The sequence below is a fragment of the Pongo pygmaeus genome, chromosome 5 (assembly GCF_028885625.2).
Source record: "Pongo pygmaeus isolate AG05252 chromosome 5, NHGRI_mPonPyg2-v2.0_pri, whole genome shotgun sequence".
Lineage (NCBI taxonomy): Eukaryota > Metazoa > Chordata > Mammalia > Primates > Hominidae > Pongo > Pongo pygmaeus.
The window spans coordinates 146,448,889-146,468,616 of NC_072378.2; the positions used below are offsets into that span (position 1 = coordinate 146,448,889).

The 19,728-nt window shown below is 37.7% G+C and overlaps 1 protein-coding gene across 2 annotated transcripts in view; it reads left to right on the top strand.

The window, feature by feature from the left end:
* Positions 1 to 340: 340 nt before the first annotated feature.
* Positions 341 to 19,728, top strand: part of GRM1 (glutamate metabotropic receptor 1) — a 420,402-nt gene continuing 401,014 nt past the window's right edge. For both annotated transcript variants that reach the window (XM_054490307.2, XM_054490308.2), the window contains exons 1-2: positions 341 to 485; positions 1,885 to 2,904. In XM_054490307.2, coding sequence (XP_054346282.1) covers positions 2,205 to 2,904 — 700 coding nt within the window. In that variant the 5' untranslated portion in view covers positions 341 to 485; positions 1,885 to 2,204. The remainder of the gene's footprint in view (positions 486 to 1,884; positions 2,905 to 19,728) is intronic.

A 19,728-nucleotide genomic window follows, 5' to 3' on the forward strand; every position in this document is an offset into this window, starting at 1 on the left:
ATGTATTTACACTCTGTTTCCCTCTGTAGGGACTTTACTTGCAGAGAGAGAAAATATATTTGAGTCCCTGAGATATATACAAAGATACCTACCCCAAAGCAGCCTAGGCAGTTCTCCACTTCTTTGGCCAGATTGTCTGACTATTCACATATCTGGCAGCTTCTATACGACCCCTCATATAGTAAAGGAATTAATATTCCCCACTTCCTCCTAGTTTGTCTCCCCTCCTCCCTCTATCAAACGACTGATTTTTATGCATGAGATAATAGACAAGCCTTGGGTGACCTGTTTTTTTCTTTTTTTCCTTCCCTCCCCCTCTTTTTCCCTTGCGGTAAAATAGTGCTGAAGAAAGAGGGCACTAGTGTACAGCCCAGATCGCATCCTTGCACCGTCTGGATTAGAGCTGAGGCGTCTGCAAGCCGATCGTGGCCACGGTCCTCTGGCCCCGGGACCATAGCGCTGTCTACCCCGACTCAGGTACTCAGGTATGTCTCAAGTCCATGTCCTCCAAACAGACTCAGGTGAGCGGACACTTCCTCGGGTGAAACCCACCCACAACGGCAGACAAAGTCCCAGTCTATCAGATTTTCCTCCGGGTCCCAGGCGCATTCTCGCTTATGTATTTCTTTTCGTCCTGTATCCTCAGGAAGAGTCGGGACCAATGGGTGCCTGGGTTGTCTTTCTCCTTTTTCTGCCTCACCTCCTGTGCTCTCCTCGCCCGCTCCCATAGCCCCCTTTTCGTCGACTCTCACCTTGAGAAAAGGAGCAGGGGAGGAACGGGAGAGGGAGCCAACTTCAGCCCCGCAGGCGGCTGAGATTTGGCGCCTCTGTCCCCAAGCGGGTGGGTTTGGATATATACCTGCAGAAGCGGTGCAAGGTAACGAGAATGAGGGCGGAGGGGCGGTGGGGACTCCAGTGGAGGGGAGTGTGTGTGTGTGTATGTGTGTGTGTGTGTGTATGTGTGTGTATGGGTAAAGAACTCAGAGGAGGGAGGTTGAAAGAGCAAAGCAGGTCAGGGAATTGCAACTCACTGGTCAAAGCGTCCCTTGCAGGCCCTGCCAGGGAATGTCTGGCTGGACCGAGCACTGTCCAGGGTCCTGAAGGAGGCAGAGCTCAAGCTGCCGCGGCGAGAGCAACCCGGAAGCTCCCCTCCGTTCCCTTTCTAGCAACTATGCAAACCCCAAAGCAAGCGCAGGACCCCCTCTAACGTGTCCACCCACCGCGGGAAACAAGTTACCTTATCTGCTCCCCTTCTTCTTGAACATACACAGCAAGCCTGACTTCTTAGGGGGAAACATACCAAACTCCTCCATACGGAGACTTTACCAGGCGTTGCCTTAGTAACTAATGTGGATTTTCTTCAAGCTGGCAAATTTATATTTACAGCTGATTGTATGTCAGGGTTTCTTCAACCCCTCAAAATTAAAGTAAAAGGTGCACCTTTGTTTACGTTTATTTTAAAGTCGCCCTTCCACCTTTACAATGAGTTTCCAAATTTTCTTCTGAAAAAAAGTTGATCTTTTCCAATCCGGAAAGTTCTCTTGGGTTGAAGGACCTAGCTCCTCCCCTCCTCTCTGCTCACCTTCTCCACCGCCCTCCAAGTTAGAAAGCATGATAGGTTTTAGGGGACCAGGAAAAGACTTTAGGCTGGAGGAGCGGGCGAGTTGGCGGGGCTCTGCGCCGCCCGGACCCGTGAGGACAGAGCGGGCAGGACACTCCGCCTTCCTCAGTGACCACGGCTGCGTTCCAAGCTGTTCCTGCAGCCGATATCAGGATGTGCCGAAATGAAACGGACAAGGCAACTGTTCACATTACAGACCCCAGAGTTTTAACATAGGTCCACTGATGACAAGGTTGTGATTTTTCTCTGTCTTTTGTCAGCAGCATCTAGCTCACCGCTGCCAACACGACTTCCACTGTACTCTTGATCAATTTACCTTGATGCACTACCGGTGAAGAACTGGGATTCGAATTCCCTTACAAACGCCTCCAGCTTGTAGAGGCGGTTGTGGAGGACCCAGAGGAGGAGACGAAGGGGAAGGAGGCGGTGGTGGAGGAGGCAAAGGCCTTGGACGACCATTGTTGGCGAGGGGCACCACTCCGGGAGAGGCGGCGCTGGGCGTCTTGGGGGTGCGCGCCGGGAGCCTGCAGCGGGACCAGCGTGGGAACGCGGCTGGCAGGCTGTGGACCTCGTCCTCACCACCATGGTCGGGCTCCTCTTGTTTTTTTTCCCAGCGATCTTTTTGGAGGTGTCCCTTCTCCCCAGAAGCCCCGGCAGGAAAGTGTTGCTGGCAGGAGCGTCGTCTCAGCGCTCGGTGGCCAGAATGGACGGAGATGTCATCATTGGAGCCCTCTTCTCAGTCCATCACCAGCCTCCGGCCGAGAAAGTGCCCGAGAGGAAGTGTGGGGAGATCAGGGAGCAGTATGGCATCCAGAGGGTGGAGGCCATGTTCCACACGTTGGATAAGATCAACGCGGACCCGGTCCTCCTGCCCAACATCACCCTGGGCAGTGAGATCCGGGACTCCTGCTGGCACTCTTCCGTGGCTCTGGAACAGAGCATTGAGTTCATTAGGGACTCTCTGATTTCCATTCGAGATGAGAAGGATGGGATCAACCGGTGCCTGCCTGATGGCCAGTCCCTCCCCCCAGGCAGGACTAAGAAACCCATTGCGGGAGTGATCGGTCCCGGCTCCAGCTCTGTAGCCATTCAAGTGCAGAACCTGCTCCAGCTCTTCGACATCCCCCAGATCGCTTATTCAGCCACAAGCATCGACCTGAGTGACAAAACTTTGTACAAATACTTCCTGAGGGTTGTCCCTTCTGACACTTTGCAGGCAAGGGCCATGCTTGACATAGTCAAACGTTACAATTGGACCTATGTCTCTGCAGTCCACACGGAAGGTAGGCATTATATTTGGGAAAGAAGGGTACTGAGAAAGTCAGGGCAATGCATGATGTGCTCCTGGGATCATAGTATTGTTCCTGTTTATTTCTAGCCCTGTGGGGAATGGAGTTTACCCTTCTCAGTACTGCCCACCCAGGCATTGCCTTTTATCCTCATTTCCTTACAATTATAGTGTAGGAAAATTGTACCCCATAGAATATCTGAGGATAGTAGGAGCTGAAAGGGTATCAAACTTTCTATGCAAAGTGTCCAGCAGTAGATTTGACCTGAATACTTGTTTGCCCTCATATTTTGAGTTTGCGTTTGGAAGGCTTATTTGTCCAAGGTGTTATATTGCCCTTCAGTGACTGGCTACGACTTTCCAGGTGTAGTGAGTTAATTCAGTGTGAGTGATTGGCAAAAAGAAGTTACTGTTCCACAAATAGGACTTCAAAGCTTTATCTTTCTTGAACAGTTGAAGGTTTTTTTTGTCCTCTTGTACCCCTTCTTACATATCCAAAACTTTTCTGTGAATGGAGGATTAATGCAGTCATCTCCCTCAGTATATCACAAACTTATATTTTTACTTCTGGAGTACCTTAGTTACAAAGAAAAAGTAAGTAATTTAAATCATGTATTTTCTTCTTACTTTATAGGCTAAAATCATCCAGATTCCCTCATTTCCCCAAGAATTATCTTGTTTTATGAGAAATAACACTGGTGACCACTTGGATTTGAGTTTTGGTTTCTAGTCTTTTTTCTTCTAACACAATGAACTTACATATTAGAATTAAAGTTAGATCAGTTATAAAATACTAATGAATGGATAACAGATATTAGGTTTATAATGTCTTTCTAAAATGCAATAGATTAACCTAAGGTTAAAAGTTTTGATTTTTCCAGAGACTTATGGATGTGAATTTTCAAAAATATTTTTATATAAAGATTTTCTATACTCTCTTCACCTTAGGTTATATACATTTTTTAATAAAAGGGGATTTCTGAGCTCAGCTACTCTTAAGTCCCCCAGTAGGTTTATGAAAAAGCTGAAGCCCTGGTTATAAATTAACATCTAGGACAATTCACATGTATAAGCTGGCATAAGAAGACAATCTTGCTGGTATATCTGTATTCATATTTCTTCAAGTCAAATGATTTTCAAGAAGCCATAGACATGGCTCCATGTTCTTTTAATATTTCCATAATATTCAGTTACTGGTGTGAGGTCTGATTATAGAAATTGACAGCATCCATAGTGAAGTGATTATATGGTTATCATTATTGAAAACACATACTTTATAAAGGGAACAGAATTTTCAGAACAAACATAAATGATATAGAATTACACATAATTTCAGATTTTGCTTTTGGAAAAAATTATCTGCTGTGATATTATAACTTTATAACAACTGACTTATGCTTCTGAAGCTTGATTTTTAATCATGAACTGCGTATCTCTTTTTGAACAAAAATTCATTACTTTTTTAAGACTCAAAGTATTAGTTCCTTGTATTTTAATATTTAACTTTACTACATGTTAATGTTTAGCATAGTTTCTTTAGTGCTTGCTTAAATGAAACATCCTGAAAGAGCAAGTTAAAATGTGTTAAATATCATCATTGGATAGATCCAAAGATGATGGCAAAGAGAATGGCAAAATCTAGATTGAATGTGATTTATTTAAATATTTAATAATATTTCCCCCATTGAGCTAGATAATTGATTATTAATATTGGAAGTATAAATTCTTTCTTCAGGAAGAAGTAATGCTTCATCATTTTTAAACAGTAGTTTTATTTTCCATATTTTATTATAAGATTGTTTTATTTGGTGAGAGGTGGCTAATAGTGAGTTGCTTTCTGAGGAGTAGAATTGTTTTTGGAAAATGAATTGAACATGTTTTCACTAATTTTGCTGCGAAAGGACTAATATTATAATTTTGCCCATGTGTTAGTTTGGATTACTATGTTTCCTTTCTGCCTTCTGATTGGTGTTGTATGGCAAAGACGATGTCTCTGTACTATTATAGTAATTGATTCCAGACTACATTGTGTTCACAGAACAGCATCATAGCAATATGTGGGGTTTATTTTATTACCAAGCAGTTACACCATTCACCTTGCCATTCATATATAATACCTTGTTTCTTCTCAAAGGGAATTAGTTACTTCTCTTATTAAACGTAACATGTGTAAAAACCGAACTGCATTTATTTCCTTCTATCTGGAAAGGAATTTTGTGTAAGCTCCCACTGAAGATTCATTTTTCCTGAGGTTTTGCCCTCCTGCTTTTCAGGGCCCCATAGTGTACTGGTCTACAGGCACTTTCTTGGATCATTTAGTAATTTTACTGCTTTCAGACTGATGGGGTCGCTTACTGGTGACAGTTCCCTGTCAAATAGCAGAGAAGACCACATATCAGGGTTGTCTCTGTCATCTGAGCACTATTCAGCAAGGAAGCCAGTTTGTCTGGATATTGGCAACTTAGGGCTTAGAAATTCTGGGGCCTCTCATGACCTTCATCTCTCCTTTCCAAATCAGCCATTCCCTAGTCAATTCATTATCATCGTTTCTTGTATTAGAAGTTAACCAAGAATAGTTAATACCAAAAGCTAAGTGACTGGACTAGTGTACCTTCATTTCTGTAGTTAATTGTGAGATTATCTTGAAATCATATTGTTTTTGAATGGTACAGTTGTTTTTATATTACTTTTTTTTATATTGAAGCTAAACTTGCAGATATTTTCTGTTTTGTTTTGTATTTTAACCAGTTACGATTTAGTTTTTATATTCTTTTACATTCTTTTCAATCTTATATCGTATTATTTGTACCACACTTGATACATGACAATTATTAATTTACATAAAATGAAAGAAAATCAGTACACATAAAGTTACCTGCAATGCAATAGACTCTCCAGAAATTGTTCCTGATTGGCTCTGGAGGCAAATGTTAAGATGAGTCTGTCGAGGGGGAGGCAGGATATTGGAGTAATGGAGCCTTATCCACAAATAAAGTTTGAATGCACTTTGGAGCCAGCTGCCTACCTGGAATGTGAGTCTTTAAATATGCTAAGTATATAGTAGAGAAATAGCCTACCGCCGATAAGAATATCTCAGCCAAGGACACTGTATTTTGTTCTTCTGATAAAATAACAGATTCCTCATCAAAAAAACAAATTTATCATTTCAAATGATTTTTGAAAACAGTACTTAAAAATAACTGTAGTTAATAAAACTCAAAGCATTGAACAAGTCCAATAAAAATGTTCTTTGAGCTTGTAGCTACAAGAATTTTTTTTGAGTGGATAAATTTTCATTTATTACTTTCATGTATTTATTTATCTTAAGCCTTTCTTCTAGTATTTTGTCTCAGATACTTAGATAAGTATTGATATAATAATGAATTTAGTGATGCTGCTTCCCTTATTAAAATATCCACTTTAAGGTAAACTTTTCTTTCCAGTTAGATTTTGATTTTGGTGTAACATTTTTTTGACATTTGCTTACATTTTGTATAAAATTGGCCTTTTTGAGCTTCTTTCCAAAATCTGATTTTTTCCTTTTTAAGTACTTTTTAATTTGATATAAAACAATTAAAAAGTCTAATGACATCAGAAAAAAGTCCTCCTAAGTCATAAATACATACTTTGATTAATGCAATTACCTGCAATAATTTTATATCTACTAAATATCATATTTCCTATGTACCAGTAATTTTCTATATATCTTTCTTGTCTTGATTGCAACCTACTTCAAAGGAAATTATCTTAATACATTGCTCATTTTATCATATAGTAAGAAATAGGAGTGTTTTGAAAGGTTATTCAGGCCAACTAATAAAAGATGCTTAGAACATCACATTACATGCTTGCCCACGCTCAAAGCTTTCTAATTGTGATTAGGGTTTCTAATTAGAGTAGGAGTATATCGGAGTTAAACTGAGAGCAGAATTTCACCTGACTTTTAGTCAGTTCTTCTATATAATGACCTAAAACAGATTTCTTGAAGTTTCCACGAATCCTTCATTGAAGACTAGGAGTCATCCAAAACATTCAAGCTTCTTTTCCATGTGACATTTATCATTAATTAATAATCTCTCTTTTATAGTATAGCTCTCCAGTTCCTTCACTCATGCATTTCATTTTTTACTTCCCTTACCATCATAGCTGACTAGAGTAGATCTTACATCAATTAACATCCCAAGGTCTTTTCAGAAGTGCTGCTATTAAGCCATATCTCCTTCCTTTTATGCTTGAACAGTTATTAATTTTGTTACTGTTACCATTAGATTCAAGAGGAGGACTTGAATTTTTTCCCTTTAAATGTAAAATTATTAGCTTCCATCTGCCTTTCTAACATCAGTAAGTTCTGGGATTTTGATTGTTTAATTTATCTTAGTATTCCAGCTTTGTGTCTCCAGGATTTAACTGTATACGTTAAAACCTAAATAAGATAAGGGTCGAAAGTAAAATCTCAAACCCTTTCACGAGCGAACTACCTGGCTAATTCTGGTGTTCACTCAGCCTATTATGAATTCCTTCTATACAGTGTTTTTCCTCCTCATACTATACTACCTTGCAAATGTATAAATGGCTATATGTAATTTAAATGAAAAGTCATCACAACAGATGACTTTAAGTAAAGATTTACTGCATAAAAACTTTAAATAACAATTTTGAAGACTTAATTTCAGTTACTAAGTAGTTTTTACTTTAAGGGGAGTGCAGTTTAAATACATGTAAAGTAAGTAAAAGCAATCACAGTATAGACATTTATAAACATGAGTTTATTCAATTGTAGGGAACTGAAAGAATATATTAGTGGTGCAATTATCTAGAGAAAACCTGGAGAAAAGGGAATTTTGGTTAGGGTTTTGTTTGGAAATATAGCATTTGTAAAAGAGGCGGTATTGAAAGTGCTGTCATGGTGTGAAAAAAAAACAGATTTGCTTATCTGGAGGAAAGAGTCTGGGCTAAGAACTAATAATAAAAACAGAAGTAGGTCCTAATATTCTGTGATTACATCAGTCTTTATAGACATGAAGGACAAGTAATGGAGAATCTTGAAGTGTGTGACAAAGAGTTTTGGTTTCAAGAAAGATACATCCAAGCACAGTTAGACATATGAACTTTGGCCAAGAGAACATATATTATTGGCAAAAGTTGGTGAGTGGACAAAAGAAAAGCCAGATATTGTTACGAGATACTTTATTTGTAATTTTTTAACAAGTGTTCATATCCAAGTAAAACCTTGTTTATCCATAACCTTGATTCTCTAGCTATCTACTTTATACTTGAGAGTTAGTCTCTTTAAACAACAACATTTACATTTAAAACATTTTATGAGGTGATCTTTGCAAACACTACTGTAAAGTCCCCTAACTTCTTTTAAAGACAGTGCTCAATTTAATGGACATTTCCCTTGAATATACCAACTTATTGTGAACATAAATTGTTACCTTGTGCTGGAATATGGTGGTAATCTTGGAGCCTGTTAAAAAAAATAAGGCCATTTATTATTGCTCAAAATGGCCACAAATTGCCATACTTAAAAATTTTTATCTTTATTTTTTTCTTTTATATCTTGGCTGGATTTATTAAACTCATTTTTAAAGTCATTAATCAGTATTTAGCAAACAGCTATTATGTGCATAGAATTAGAGTGAAATCCAAAGATGAAAAAAATGACACTTTCATTATTTTGAGTAAGCTTGAACTCTTTGTGATTCCTTTGCCACACAATCACCCTGTGACTACATTTATCTTGCTGCAAATTTTATAAGAAGCTGTCCTTCATAGGGTAGGTGGTGATGGCAGCTTCCATTTTATGTTTCTACCATGTGGCTTGGCAGTAGCTGTCCTTCTATAAGTATTAAAATTTTTGCCCTTATGATATAGGGAGCTAATATACAATAACTGCTTTTGTGGATTTTCAATAACTGTGCAGTGACTGGAGTGATGGGTTCACAAAGAGACTTATCAAAAGTCGTGTTTTCAGCATACACTTTTTTAAGAGCACAGAGGGCTGGGGAACCACATCCAGAAAAGAATACTTTGGTGAACACCTACAACCACTAAAAAAACTCATGGCACATGCTGTTCTGATATATGTTGGAAGCAGCATGTCAGTAGGAGAAGGTTGTCAATTTTCAGAGAAGCTGTAGTTGAAAACCAGAGTCAAGACAAGGCATAAAGCCTTGTCAAAATGTCACTGTCTTATGCAACAGAGAGTTATCATTAGATTCTAAATTTATATAGAAATATTTGCTTCTTTTTTCTGTTTATTCTCTGTGAATGTCTACAACATTTAAAATCTTAACTTACATGAGAAATTATAATTTTAATTACCTTCGGTATTCCAGAAAGCTTTACTCTCTTAAACTTAAGGCATTGTAGTACCAAATAGAACATTAATGTTTTTATGAAGAGGATTGCTTCTCAGAAATCTCCAATTATCAATTTTAGGATTATATATTTTATTTATTTCATAGCCAACAAATTAAAGATTCAAGGCAATTATCTAAATATCCAGGTAAAAGCCTTAATTGATAGTTGAAGCACAGGATTTTGAGAGGCACAAATTCTTTGATTACCTAGTAACTTATTTGCCTTCTAATAAAGACATTTATAAATAAACACATGTGACTATTATGCATCACATATTTTTCTTGGTGCTAGTAACACATAAATTAAAGTAATAAAAATCACAATAATAGTAACTATTATTACTACTATTATTAATATTATTTTCCTCAAGGGTCCCATATTTGTTGGAAGAGACATAGAAATATATAGACAGTTATAGGCTCATGGGTTATAAAGAAAATGTTTAATTACTGTTTTGAAAAATGCACAAAACATATGGGAAATACTGTATGCATGCACATCTCAGTTTCATTTGTAAAATGGGAATTCTAATCACTACCATGTTATATTCCTCACAGCAGCGTTTCAAAGAATAAGAAGATGGTACCCATAAATACATTTCAGCTGTTTTTCTTAAACTGCCACCAAAGAGATGACTTCTTCTCAGCTGATGAATATTAAGCAAGTCCAAGAAGCCAGTTAATTGGATACAGATTTTCGACCCTAAACCTAGTAATATAAGATTAAAACGAAATTCGTGATTAAGATAAAGGTGTAGCATCTACCATAGATTTTAGGAAACTTTCTTGTTACAAATGAGAAAACAAAAGCCCAGAAAAATTAAACAAAATGAGATGCTCAAGATCATAAAATTCATCAGTAGCAAAGCTAGGACTAATTTAGCTTTGTTTTAGATACTTTCTTAAGCCAAAGTTTTCTTTCTTTCTTTCTTTCCTTTTTAACCCTCATGCACTCCTCTCATGTGAGGTCCATACCATTTAGCTCAACTGTGTCTTTCCAACTTTGGTGCTGTCATTTGGCAGCTTCTAGGAGACTCCTCTTCTGAAAACTCATTCTGCTGTTAGTCTTCCTCTTAATGTCAGCTCTTGACTTAGTTTTGGATGACTCCAACATTCATGTGTTTGCCCCATCAATACCTATCCTCATAGCTCATTGATCTCAGCTCTGTGTTCCTTGCCTTCTCTTTAGCAAACCACTTACCCTGACCACAATCTGGTACCCTGGCCTTGCCAATAACTATTTTATCTATAAATTTTTAAACATGAGAAAGTCACTGAAAAATAGAAGCCTCTCCTTTTCTTCAACTTCTTTTGCTCCCACCTCACCTGCTGTCCACATTTCTCTGGAAGGTCTGAATAAAGCCATTTTCTCAGCTGATCTGGTTTCCCTTCTGCATCTGAGCAACTCTACTTCCATATTTGTGCTTGTTATCATCTTGTAATAAAGCTCCTTTCGCAGAGAAAATAAACTTTCAATGTAGAGTGACTACTCCACATGAAGCTCTATTTCAGGAGATTATAAATTAGCCATTTTTTTTTTCTCCAGCTCCTTCAGGACAGAAAGGTAAAATAAGACCAGAATTAAACACCTTGTTAAAATGAAAGAAGAAAGGATGCCTTCTCTGTGAGGGTTGTGGTTAACAGTGGGAGATGACACATGGTCAGGCATCTCTGTGACACCATCTCTACCACAAGTAACTAGAAGTGGTATGGAGTGGATAAGGATGAGAAAATTAGAGAAGGGTGGCTAGAGTTGAAATCCAGAGGTCTGGAATAGGATTGACTCAAGGGATTCATAGAATTAGGCATGCTTAGAGAGCTATCAGGGTGAAGTATACAGAAAACAGTCCCCTAAGTTTATTATACAGATAAGATGCAACAGTGCTCCATATAGGGCTAGGTAGATGTAATAGATGTAAGATGTCATTATTGTTGTCATGCTATTCTAACCTTAATTAGGAAGATGCCCTTAGCTTAGATGAGCCTGTGTGAAGTAAATACAGGGAAGTTCTGGGGTGGAGATGTGAAAATAAAGAGGAAAAATGCTGATTTACTAACACTGAGTGGCGCATATTCAACTTCTCATTCTCTCCCTTTATAAAAATTGCACTCACAGCATGTGGCCCTCAATGCAAATCTTTTGATTGGACAGCATATTCCACAGCTATTGTTAAACAATCAGGGGCAGTTTCCTCTGTTCTCTGTGGTGCTATAACACATTTTATAATTTGTTTGTTATAAAAGGTAGAACAAAAAATAAACAAAATGCTGATAGTATGTTCAAGAGAAAAAAACTTTATGAAAGATTTTAAAAGTTTATATGAGGATATTGAAATAGTGGAAACAGCTTATAATAAAGAAATTAAATATCCCTTTTTTTGGATAAATAAATACATTGTTTGTTATTTTCAGGTTTTGGTTAACAGGTACTACTCTACTGGCAGAGAAGAAGTCATGTCCAGATTCCTATCTCAATTTTTATGTTTTGTAGCACATTCTTTGGTTTGACCAATGCTATAGTCATTGAGGAGTAGAGATAGTGGAATTATAGTCTTCCTTTTAAGAAGTTCACCACATAGTGATTACTATTCAGTTTGCTAAGTGCAACCATAGGAGTAGGCATGAGGTAGAGAGACAACAGAGAGAACTGTGATTAGCTCCCTCTGGTCCAGGGAAGAAGTGAGGGAAAGCTCATAGAAGGTCCCCAGAAAAGGTGACATTTGAAGTTCACTATATCCGAGGAAACAAAGAAGTAAATTCAGTAAAAGCACTGACATAGAAAGCAAAATATACTCAGGGACCTCTAAGAATATCGTTAACTCTAAAGTATATGTCCTGGGAAAATGAGTGGGGAAGATCAAACTGAACAGAGAGAAAGAGCCTAGGTCATGATGGGACATACTTATCAAGCCAAGAAAATTAGACTCTTGGAAACATGGTGAGCCAGTGAAGAATTTTATGCAGGAAGAAACCAAGATCAGATTATATTTTGGAAAGGGCATCTGGAAAGCTTTGGAGAAGACAGATTAAGAAAAGGAGTCAAATTGGAAATTAGGAGACAAATCTGAAGGCCATTGATGGTTGAGGGAAGTGGAGAAGGAAAGGCCAGTTCAATTAATTAATTTTGTCAAGAGATCATTAGAGTTTTACTAAAGAAAGTGTCAATGGAAAAGGAGAGGAGAGAGTGAATTTGACTTTCTATGTAGCAGGGAGGTTAGTGTTTAGTGAATGGTTGGTTATGAGAATCAAGGACAAAGAGAAGTCTAGAATAAGCCCCACATCTCTATTTTGTTGGAATAAATAGGGAATAAAGAGAAATCGCAGACTGGGAAAAAATTAGTTTAGGCTGTTTGAGTTTGTGGTATACATTGAACAATAAAGTCAAGGGATCCCATAGACCACCTCTGGAAAGAGAGTTATATTTGAAATTTGTCAGAAAATATCTGGTTAAAACCATGAAAATTAATGGGATTGCCAAGGGGGTAAGATATAAAACACAAAAAGATGGTCAAGGGCAGTACTTTGAGGCATGTGAAATGAGAAAGAGTCTACAGAAAAGGGAAAAAGAAGGACAGTTTAAAAAGTGGAAAAAGAAACAGGAAGAACCTCATGTTATGAAAGCCAAGGGAGGAGACAGTTTTGATAATAGAACAGTGAAAAAGAAAGCTGATGGGTAAAAGAGGAAGAACTATAGAAACAGTGTTCTGTACTAGTAGCGATACATGAGACTGTGTAATTTATATGCCACAACAAGAGTATTAGAATGTTCTGAATTTTTATACTTACTTTTATCCATGAATTTTATGCCTTCAGATGATGTTCTTATTTCATGTTAGTGTCCTTTTCTTTTAGATTGAAGAACTCTCTTTAGCATTTCTTCTAAGAAAGGTCTGGGGGTGATGAATTCCCTCAGTTTTTGTTTGCCTGGGAAAGTATTTATCTCTTTTTTATGTTTGAAAGTTAGCTTTGCTGGGTACAGTATTCTCAGTTGATAATTTCTTTTCTTCAGTGCTTTGTCATCCTGCTCCCTCCTGGCCTGTGGTTTCCACTAAGAAGTCTGTTGCCAGACAAATTGGAGCTCATATATGTTGTTTTCCTTTCTCTTGCTCCTTTTGGGATTATCAACTTTTGAAAGTTTCATTATTATATGCCTTGGGGTAGTCTTATTTGGGTGAAATCTGTGTGGTGTTCTCCACCCTTCTTGTACCTAGAGATTTATGTTTTCTCTAGGGTTGGAAAGTTTTTTTGTATTATTTCTTTATGTGATCTTTCTACACTTGCCCTTTCTCAACTCCTCCTTGAAGGCCAATGACTCTTAGATTTGCCTTTTTGAGGCTGTTTTCTGGATTTCAGAGGCATTCTTTATTCCTTTTCTTTTTTTTCTTTTTTCTCCTCTGAATGTATTTTTAAATAACCTGTCTTCAAGCTCATTAATTCTTTCCTCTGCTTCATCAGTTCTGCTGTTTTAACCCTCTGATGCATTTTTTTGATTCAACTAAAGTATTTCTCAGTCCAAAATTTCTGTTTAACTTTTAAATTAATTATTTCAATCTCTTTGTTAAATTTCTCTGATAACTTTATAAATTGCTTTTATGTGTTATCTTGGAGTTCACTGAGTTTCTTTAGAATTCTTATTCTGGATTATTGACCTGAGAGCTCACATATTGCCATCTCATTGGAGTCAGCCACTGGCTCCTTGCTTTACTCGTTTGGGAAGGTTATGGCTCCCTGTTTGCTGGTGTTTTTTTATGAATGGATATCTGTGTCTTCTCATTGAAAGGTTAGTTATTTATCCCAGTCTTCATTCCCTGTGTTGGTGTGGTCTGTCTAGTGATGTGTATTTACAGGTTCTATGCTGGTTGCCTGTTGAGTCCCCTTAGCCCTAGACAGCTGCCTTTATTTTGGCACTAGATGGTGCCCTAGGGCCAGGTTTCCCACAGCTCTCACACAAGTTGGAAGCACTGCCCATTCTGGATTGGGGAGAGGGGTCTCAAAGCGAATATCTCAGCTGTTTGGGAGGCTGACTAGGAGTTTATGCCCAGAAGACTCATGAATGTGCCTCCTACAATGTGGTGCTGCTGAACATTCTCTCTGACTTGGTATCTCCTTTGTCTTCTGCTCACAGTTTTTCACTTCTCTGTGGCTTCAAGGATCTTCACAGCCTCAGCTTTGAATTCTGGGTTATTGGTGATGATAATCTTGACACTAGATAGTTGTTTTTGGTTTTCTGTGAGGAAGATTGAAGCCAGATTTCTTCTACTACACCATTTTGGTGATGTTGTACCCATAGACGGAGTAGCTTATAAATAATAGAAATTTATTCTCTCACAGTTCTGGAGAAACTGGCAAGTCCAAGATCAAGACACCACAAGTTTGGTGTCTGGTGAGGGCTGCTGTCTGCTTCCAAGATGATGTCTTGTTACTGTGTCCTCCAGAGAAATGAACTCTGTGTCCTCATGGTGGAAGGAACAAAAGGGCAAAGGGGGCTTAAGCTAGTTCTCTCCAGTTGTTTTAGAAGGCACTAATCCATTTTTGAGTGCAGGGCCCTCAATGACTCAATCAAATTCAAAAGTCACTATCTCTTAATACCACCACAATGGGGATTAAATTTCAACACGTGGATTTTGGGGGATGTTCAGACCATAGCAAGTAGCCTTCTCTTCCTCCCAGCTCTGTCTTTCTAGTAGTGTGTCAATTTATAAATCAATTGGAAGGGCAGAAGCCAGGAGGAAGTGGAGGCTGCTAATATACATCCTTGTTCCTGAGAAAGGAAGATGAGAGATCCAATGATAGCTACAGACAGATGTACTTCTAAGTAAAATAATTCTTTAGGAGGGGAAAAAATTAAGCAGTTTTAAAGGCTAATGAAAAAGAGTGAGTAGAAAAGGAAAGTTTGAAGATAATTGATCAAGCAAGGTTGCTGAGGATCCACGACAAAGCTGTGGCAGGGCTAGCCTTGAACAGAAGCCTTTTCTTGGCGTGGTGATGTAGTGAAGTTCGGGAAAGAGGAGAAAAGAGTATTTGAAAACAACATTTGGTAGCCTTTATTTTCTGAATTATTCAATGAGGGAAATAGAAAGAGAGAAGAAACAGGTCAAATACAAATAGAGCATATTTTTAGAGGAGCCAACTGAGATGAGAAACCACATATTCCTAGTAGTGTTGGTTCATACTATTTTGACATTCTCTTAACTATTGTACAGCCCTCAGTTACAAGCAAGAAGTCTCAGCTTTCATAGCAATTAATTAACTTGGCCACCTACTGGCCCAATGTCCAAAACACCAGAATCTTTCTTTAATTTACTACAAAGGCTACTAGGTGCCCATCAGAGATCAGAGCCAAGAATTATCCTTTATCCAGATCCTGTCAAAGGGCCAGATAAGAGAACTGATATTTAACAGTGTCATCTGAGAGATCATTACCAACCTCTCTGTATGAAAGTAGGTTTCCAGGGGCCACCCACAGTGGCTCGTGCATATAATAGCAGCACTTTGGGAAGCTAAGGTGGGAGGCTTGAGGCCAGGAATTTGAGGCCAGCCTGAGCAATATAGCAAGACCCCATCTCTAAAAAAAAAAATTAAAAAATAACCGAGCATGGTGGTGTGCACCCGTAGGAGGCACCTGTAGCTGGAGGCTGAGGAAAGAGGATTACTTGAGCCCAAGAGTTTGAGGTTGCAGTGAGCAATGATGCATTCCATTGTGTTTCAGCCTGGCCAACAGAGTGAGACCTTGTCTAAAAAAAATTAGGTTTCCAGAATATTACATACTTGACTTTGTTTACTCTTCCTGAAGAATTGCCTTTTCTAAGTTACATGTTAATATTTTACTTTTTCATTTCTTAAAGGTCAGAACAGGGATTAAAAATTTAGACAATGCTTTATCATTTTCATCTATTTTTTGTTGAAGATATTGCCTGTGCTGCTTAATGCAACTTGTATAAATTCATCAGAAACATATTATTTTTAGATTTAAATGTTATGATAGTATTTGTTTCTCTTAAAGAGCTAACATGTTTCATCTTAATTGGTAATGAGAACATTGCATTTTCTGTTTATCTCTTGCCTACCAGGAAGCCCAAAACTAAAATTAATTCTCAATCACAGAACATATTCTAGCTTATGTGCATAGATACTAGCTTCTTCCACCTTACTTCAACAGCATTAATTTATACTTTTTTATAATTGTAAAATATCTCAACTCCATTTTTGGAAAGAGTCAGGTTATTGATATATATATATATATATATATAAAGGGAAGTGACCTCCTCGTAGGTGTATATCTCAACGAGAATTTCTGTATGCTATGAAGCAGATGGTAATGACAGGTGGAAAGTTTTTTTTAAACTGTGGAAACTGGAAGTATCTTACACTCATAGTTTAATACGCTAAAGATGAGAAGATCTAGTGTGTACAGAAGAATCCTTGAGTGTTGATCACATAACAGAGGAGAATCATACTTTTTCAGATTATTTGAAATTCCTTTCTTGGCTCAGATGCTCTCCCGTTCCTGCCATCTCCTTCTTAGTGCATTCTGGGACCTGCCATGAGGCTGTGTTTGGACATTTTGTCCCTTTTTGATAGGGCATATGTGTGGCTGAAACATTCTGTCTTTCTTCCATGTTCAACCTCGATATGGGTGCCTCTGTGGATTTATAACAGTCTCCTTTCCTGTTTTCCACTTTTCTCATCTTTATAATAAAAATAAATAAAATCTGGGAAAGGCAAATCTGTTTGTAAAGTGATTGCTCAGTGAGAAATGGAGAGGAAGCTTGCTTTTACCCATCTTCTAACTTCTCCTGGTGTTCTCATGCACTTCCCTGGCCATAATTACTTGTAGTCTGGCAGCCAGTTTTGTTGAATGTTCTAGGTGGGCTCAGTACCTATGATGCTGTCTTCTACTTCATTCTTGTTTTCCTTAAGGACAACATGATGTAACTTGATATAGGATGAGAAAACGGAAGACACCCTATGTCTCTTAAACCTGTTAATAAGATGGTGATTCAATCACAGAGAATAGGGGGAGGTGCTGTGTGTTGATACATGTGAGGGATAAATTACTCTTTGGCTAGAAGCACCAAATTTGAAACCATGAAAAGGCAAATTCATTTTTTTGGTCTATGTCGGTACATGCTAAAGGAAAGTTTAGTATGAAATATCTTTGATGTGCCATTTTAAAAGTAAAATCTTACTTGAAAAGAAATTGCCTCTTAAAAATGAAAAACAATATCGAGTGAGTGATTAATTTTTTGAGGTGCTTATATTCTGCCTTTTACAAGGTTATTTTAGGCTCTCCTTGGTACAGAGGAATGCAGTCAAGGAGTCTTCTAAAACCTTATTGTTCATACAAATCACCTGGGGAGCTTCAATTACAGATTCTGACTTAGTAGATCTGGGGTGGGCCTGAGCGTCTGTCTCTATAGGCTCTCAGGTGCTATTGATGCTGCTGATTTCTGGACCGCAATATGGACTGAACCTCTGGAAGCCCCTTCTCATAATTTACTTCTTATGACAGTGTATTGTAGATGCTTTCTCATACATTTATGAATTATTTCCTGCACAATCATTTATATATGTTTAAGAGAAATGTTGTTTGATTCTCACATAGGCAGAAAATGGATTTTAAAATGTGCAAATTTAGAAAATTATAGAAAAGATATTATCTATTCATTTCTTACATTTGATGATTTTAAAAATATGCATTAGCTAACCTGAATAATTACTGAATGTAGCATTGTAGTTAATCAAATTTCTGGTTACATCAGTGCTTTCTCCCACTAGAATACTTTGCCTCCAAAAAGTATCTGTCCTGGTGGAATATAAACTGCTGGAAAGTAAGATCTTAGTTTTGTTTCATTCACTGGTATTTTTTCAGCAATTAAAGTAGGGATTCAGACACTGTAGACACTTGGTACACATTTGTTCAACTGAATTAAGTATGGAAGGCTTTTGTTTCAAATGCCTTTTCTGCCTTAGTAAGGGGTTTGATGATTTAAGAGCTTACAGGGCTTCACATCAATTCTTAGTGCCTAGTACTGTAAATGTAAATGTAAATGAAACAAGATGATGGATTATTTATTCAACTTCCAAGAACTAACAGCATTAGAAGTTTTTGGTTTTTACTAAATTTGTTGTAGATAATTTTTCGTTTGCTTCTTTCCCACCAAAGTGGAATAAAGCAAAAAAAAAAAAATCAAATTAATTGCATGTTTTGTGGGTAGACTCTACTTATTATCACTCTTCCCTTTTTCCCTTTTTAATCATTGAAGGAAAAATCATTACATTTACTGGCAATTAAAGCTCACAGATGTTATATTTTTCTCAACCTCTCTCTTTATATGAATACTCGTATCTAGTACCCTCTCTTCCTTTTACACTTTAGCACCCATGGGCAGCAAGAGGTGTACTGAGTAGGAGGACCTGGATTTGATCTCACATCCTCTGAGAACAACCCCCATGACTCCGGACAAGCCAGGAAACTGCTTTAAGTCCGTCTATCTTCTCATCTGTAAAGAGTCTGTCTTGCCTTTGCCTTTCTTACACGCTTCCTGTGAGACCCAAATAGTTGATGTGGAAGCACTTTGGAAACTGTATACTTTTATATACATAGAATTAGCTGCATTATATTCTACTATAGCTTGTATTGTTATTTTTTCATTTTTATATTAATAATTCCTCCTAGCCTCTACATTTACCAGAAAGTTATAAAAAACCACTATTACTCAGCATTTATTTAAAATGATAGATTTTATGCTAAAAGAGAGTATCTAAGTCCTTGATTTGAAAAGAAAGCTTAGATGTGAGGTTACACACAGCTAGTTACTACAAGATGCATGATGCATGACTATCATTGTAGCCCAGCTTTTTCTCTCTACAGCCTCTGAAGGATCTCCTGATCATTGACATTCATTTCTTCACATGCTCTGCCTACTGTCTGATTTTCTTCCACCCTTACTCTTTGTAGGTTGGCTTGAAGGGTAACCCTCATATTCATATCAATAAGCCAACAAGTTAGTCAATTTATTTTATAAAAACTGTTCAACTAATTATTAGGCAGTGCACCAGGCATCAGATATTAAAAATGAATCCAGGTGTGCAGAGGCCAATAAAGTTTGGTAACATAAGCAAATATCCGTAAAAAATTATCCAGATATTATATTACAGTACAGTAAAATAATATTTTTTATGTTTCAAAATTTTATGGGTACCCTGCAATTCTTACCATTTGTTTTTAGTCCAGATGGAGGGCTAGAGAAAGAATTATTGCCACATCGTTGTGAGAGGGTGTGAGGTCCAAGGGAGGGACAGGTTACTTCCAGTGGGGATATTGGGTAGGTATTTGAAATAAGAGGCATAAAAACTGGGTCTTACATGATAGCTAGTGTTGCAAATGCAGAGCTATATGGAAAAAGAATCTCACATCAATAAAATCATGTAAATCAGGGATCTGAGTAAGG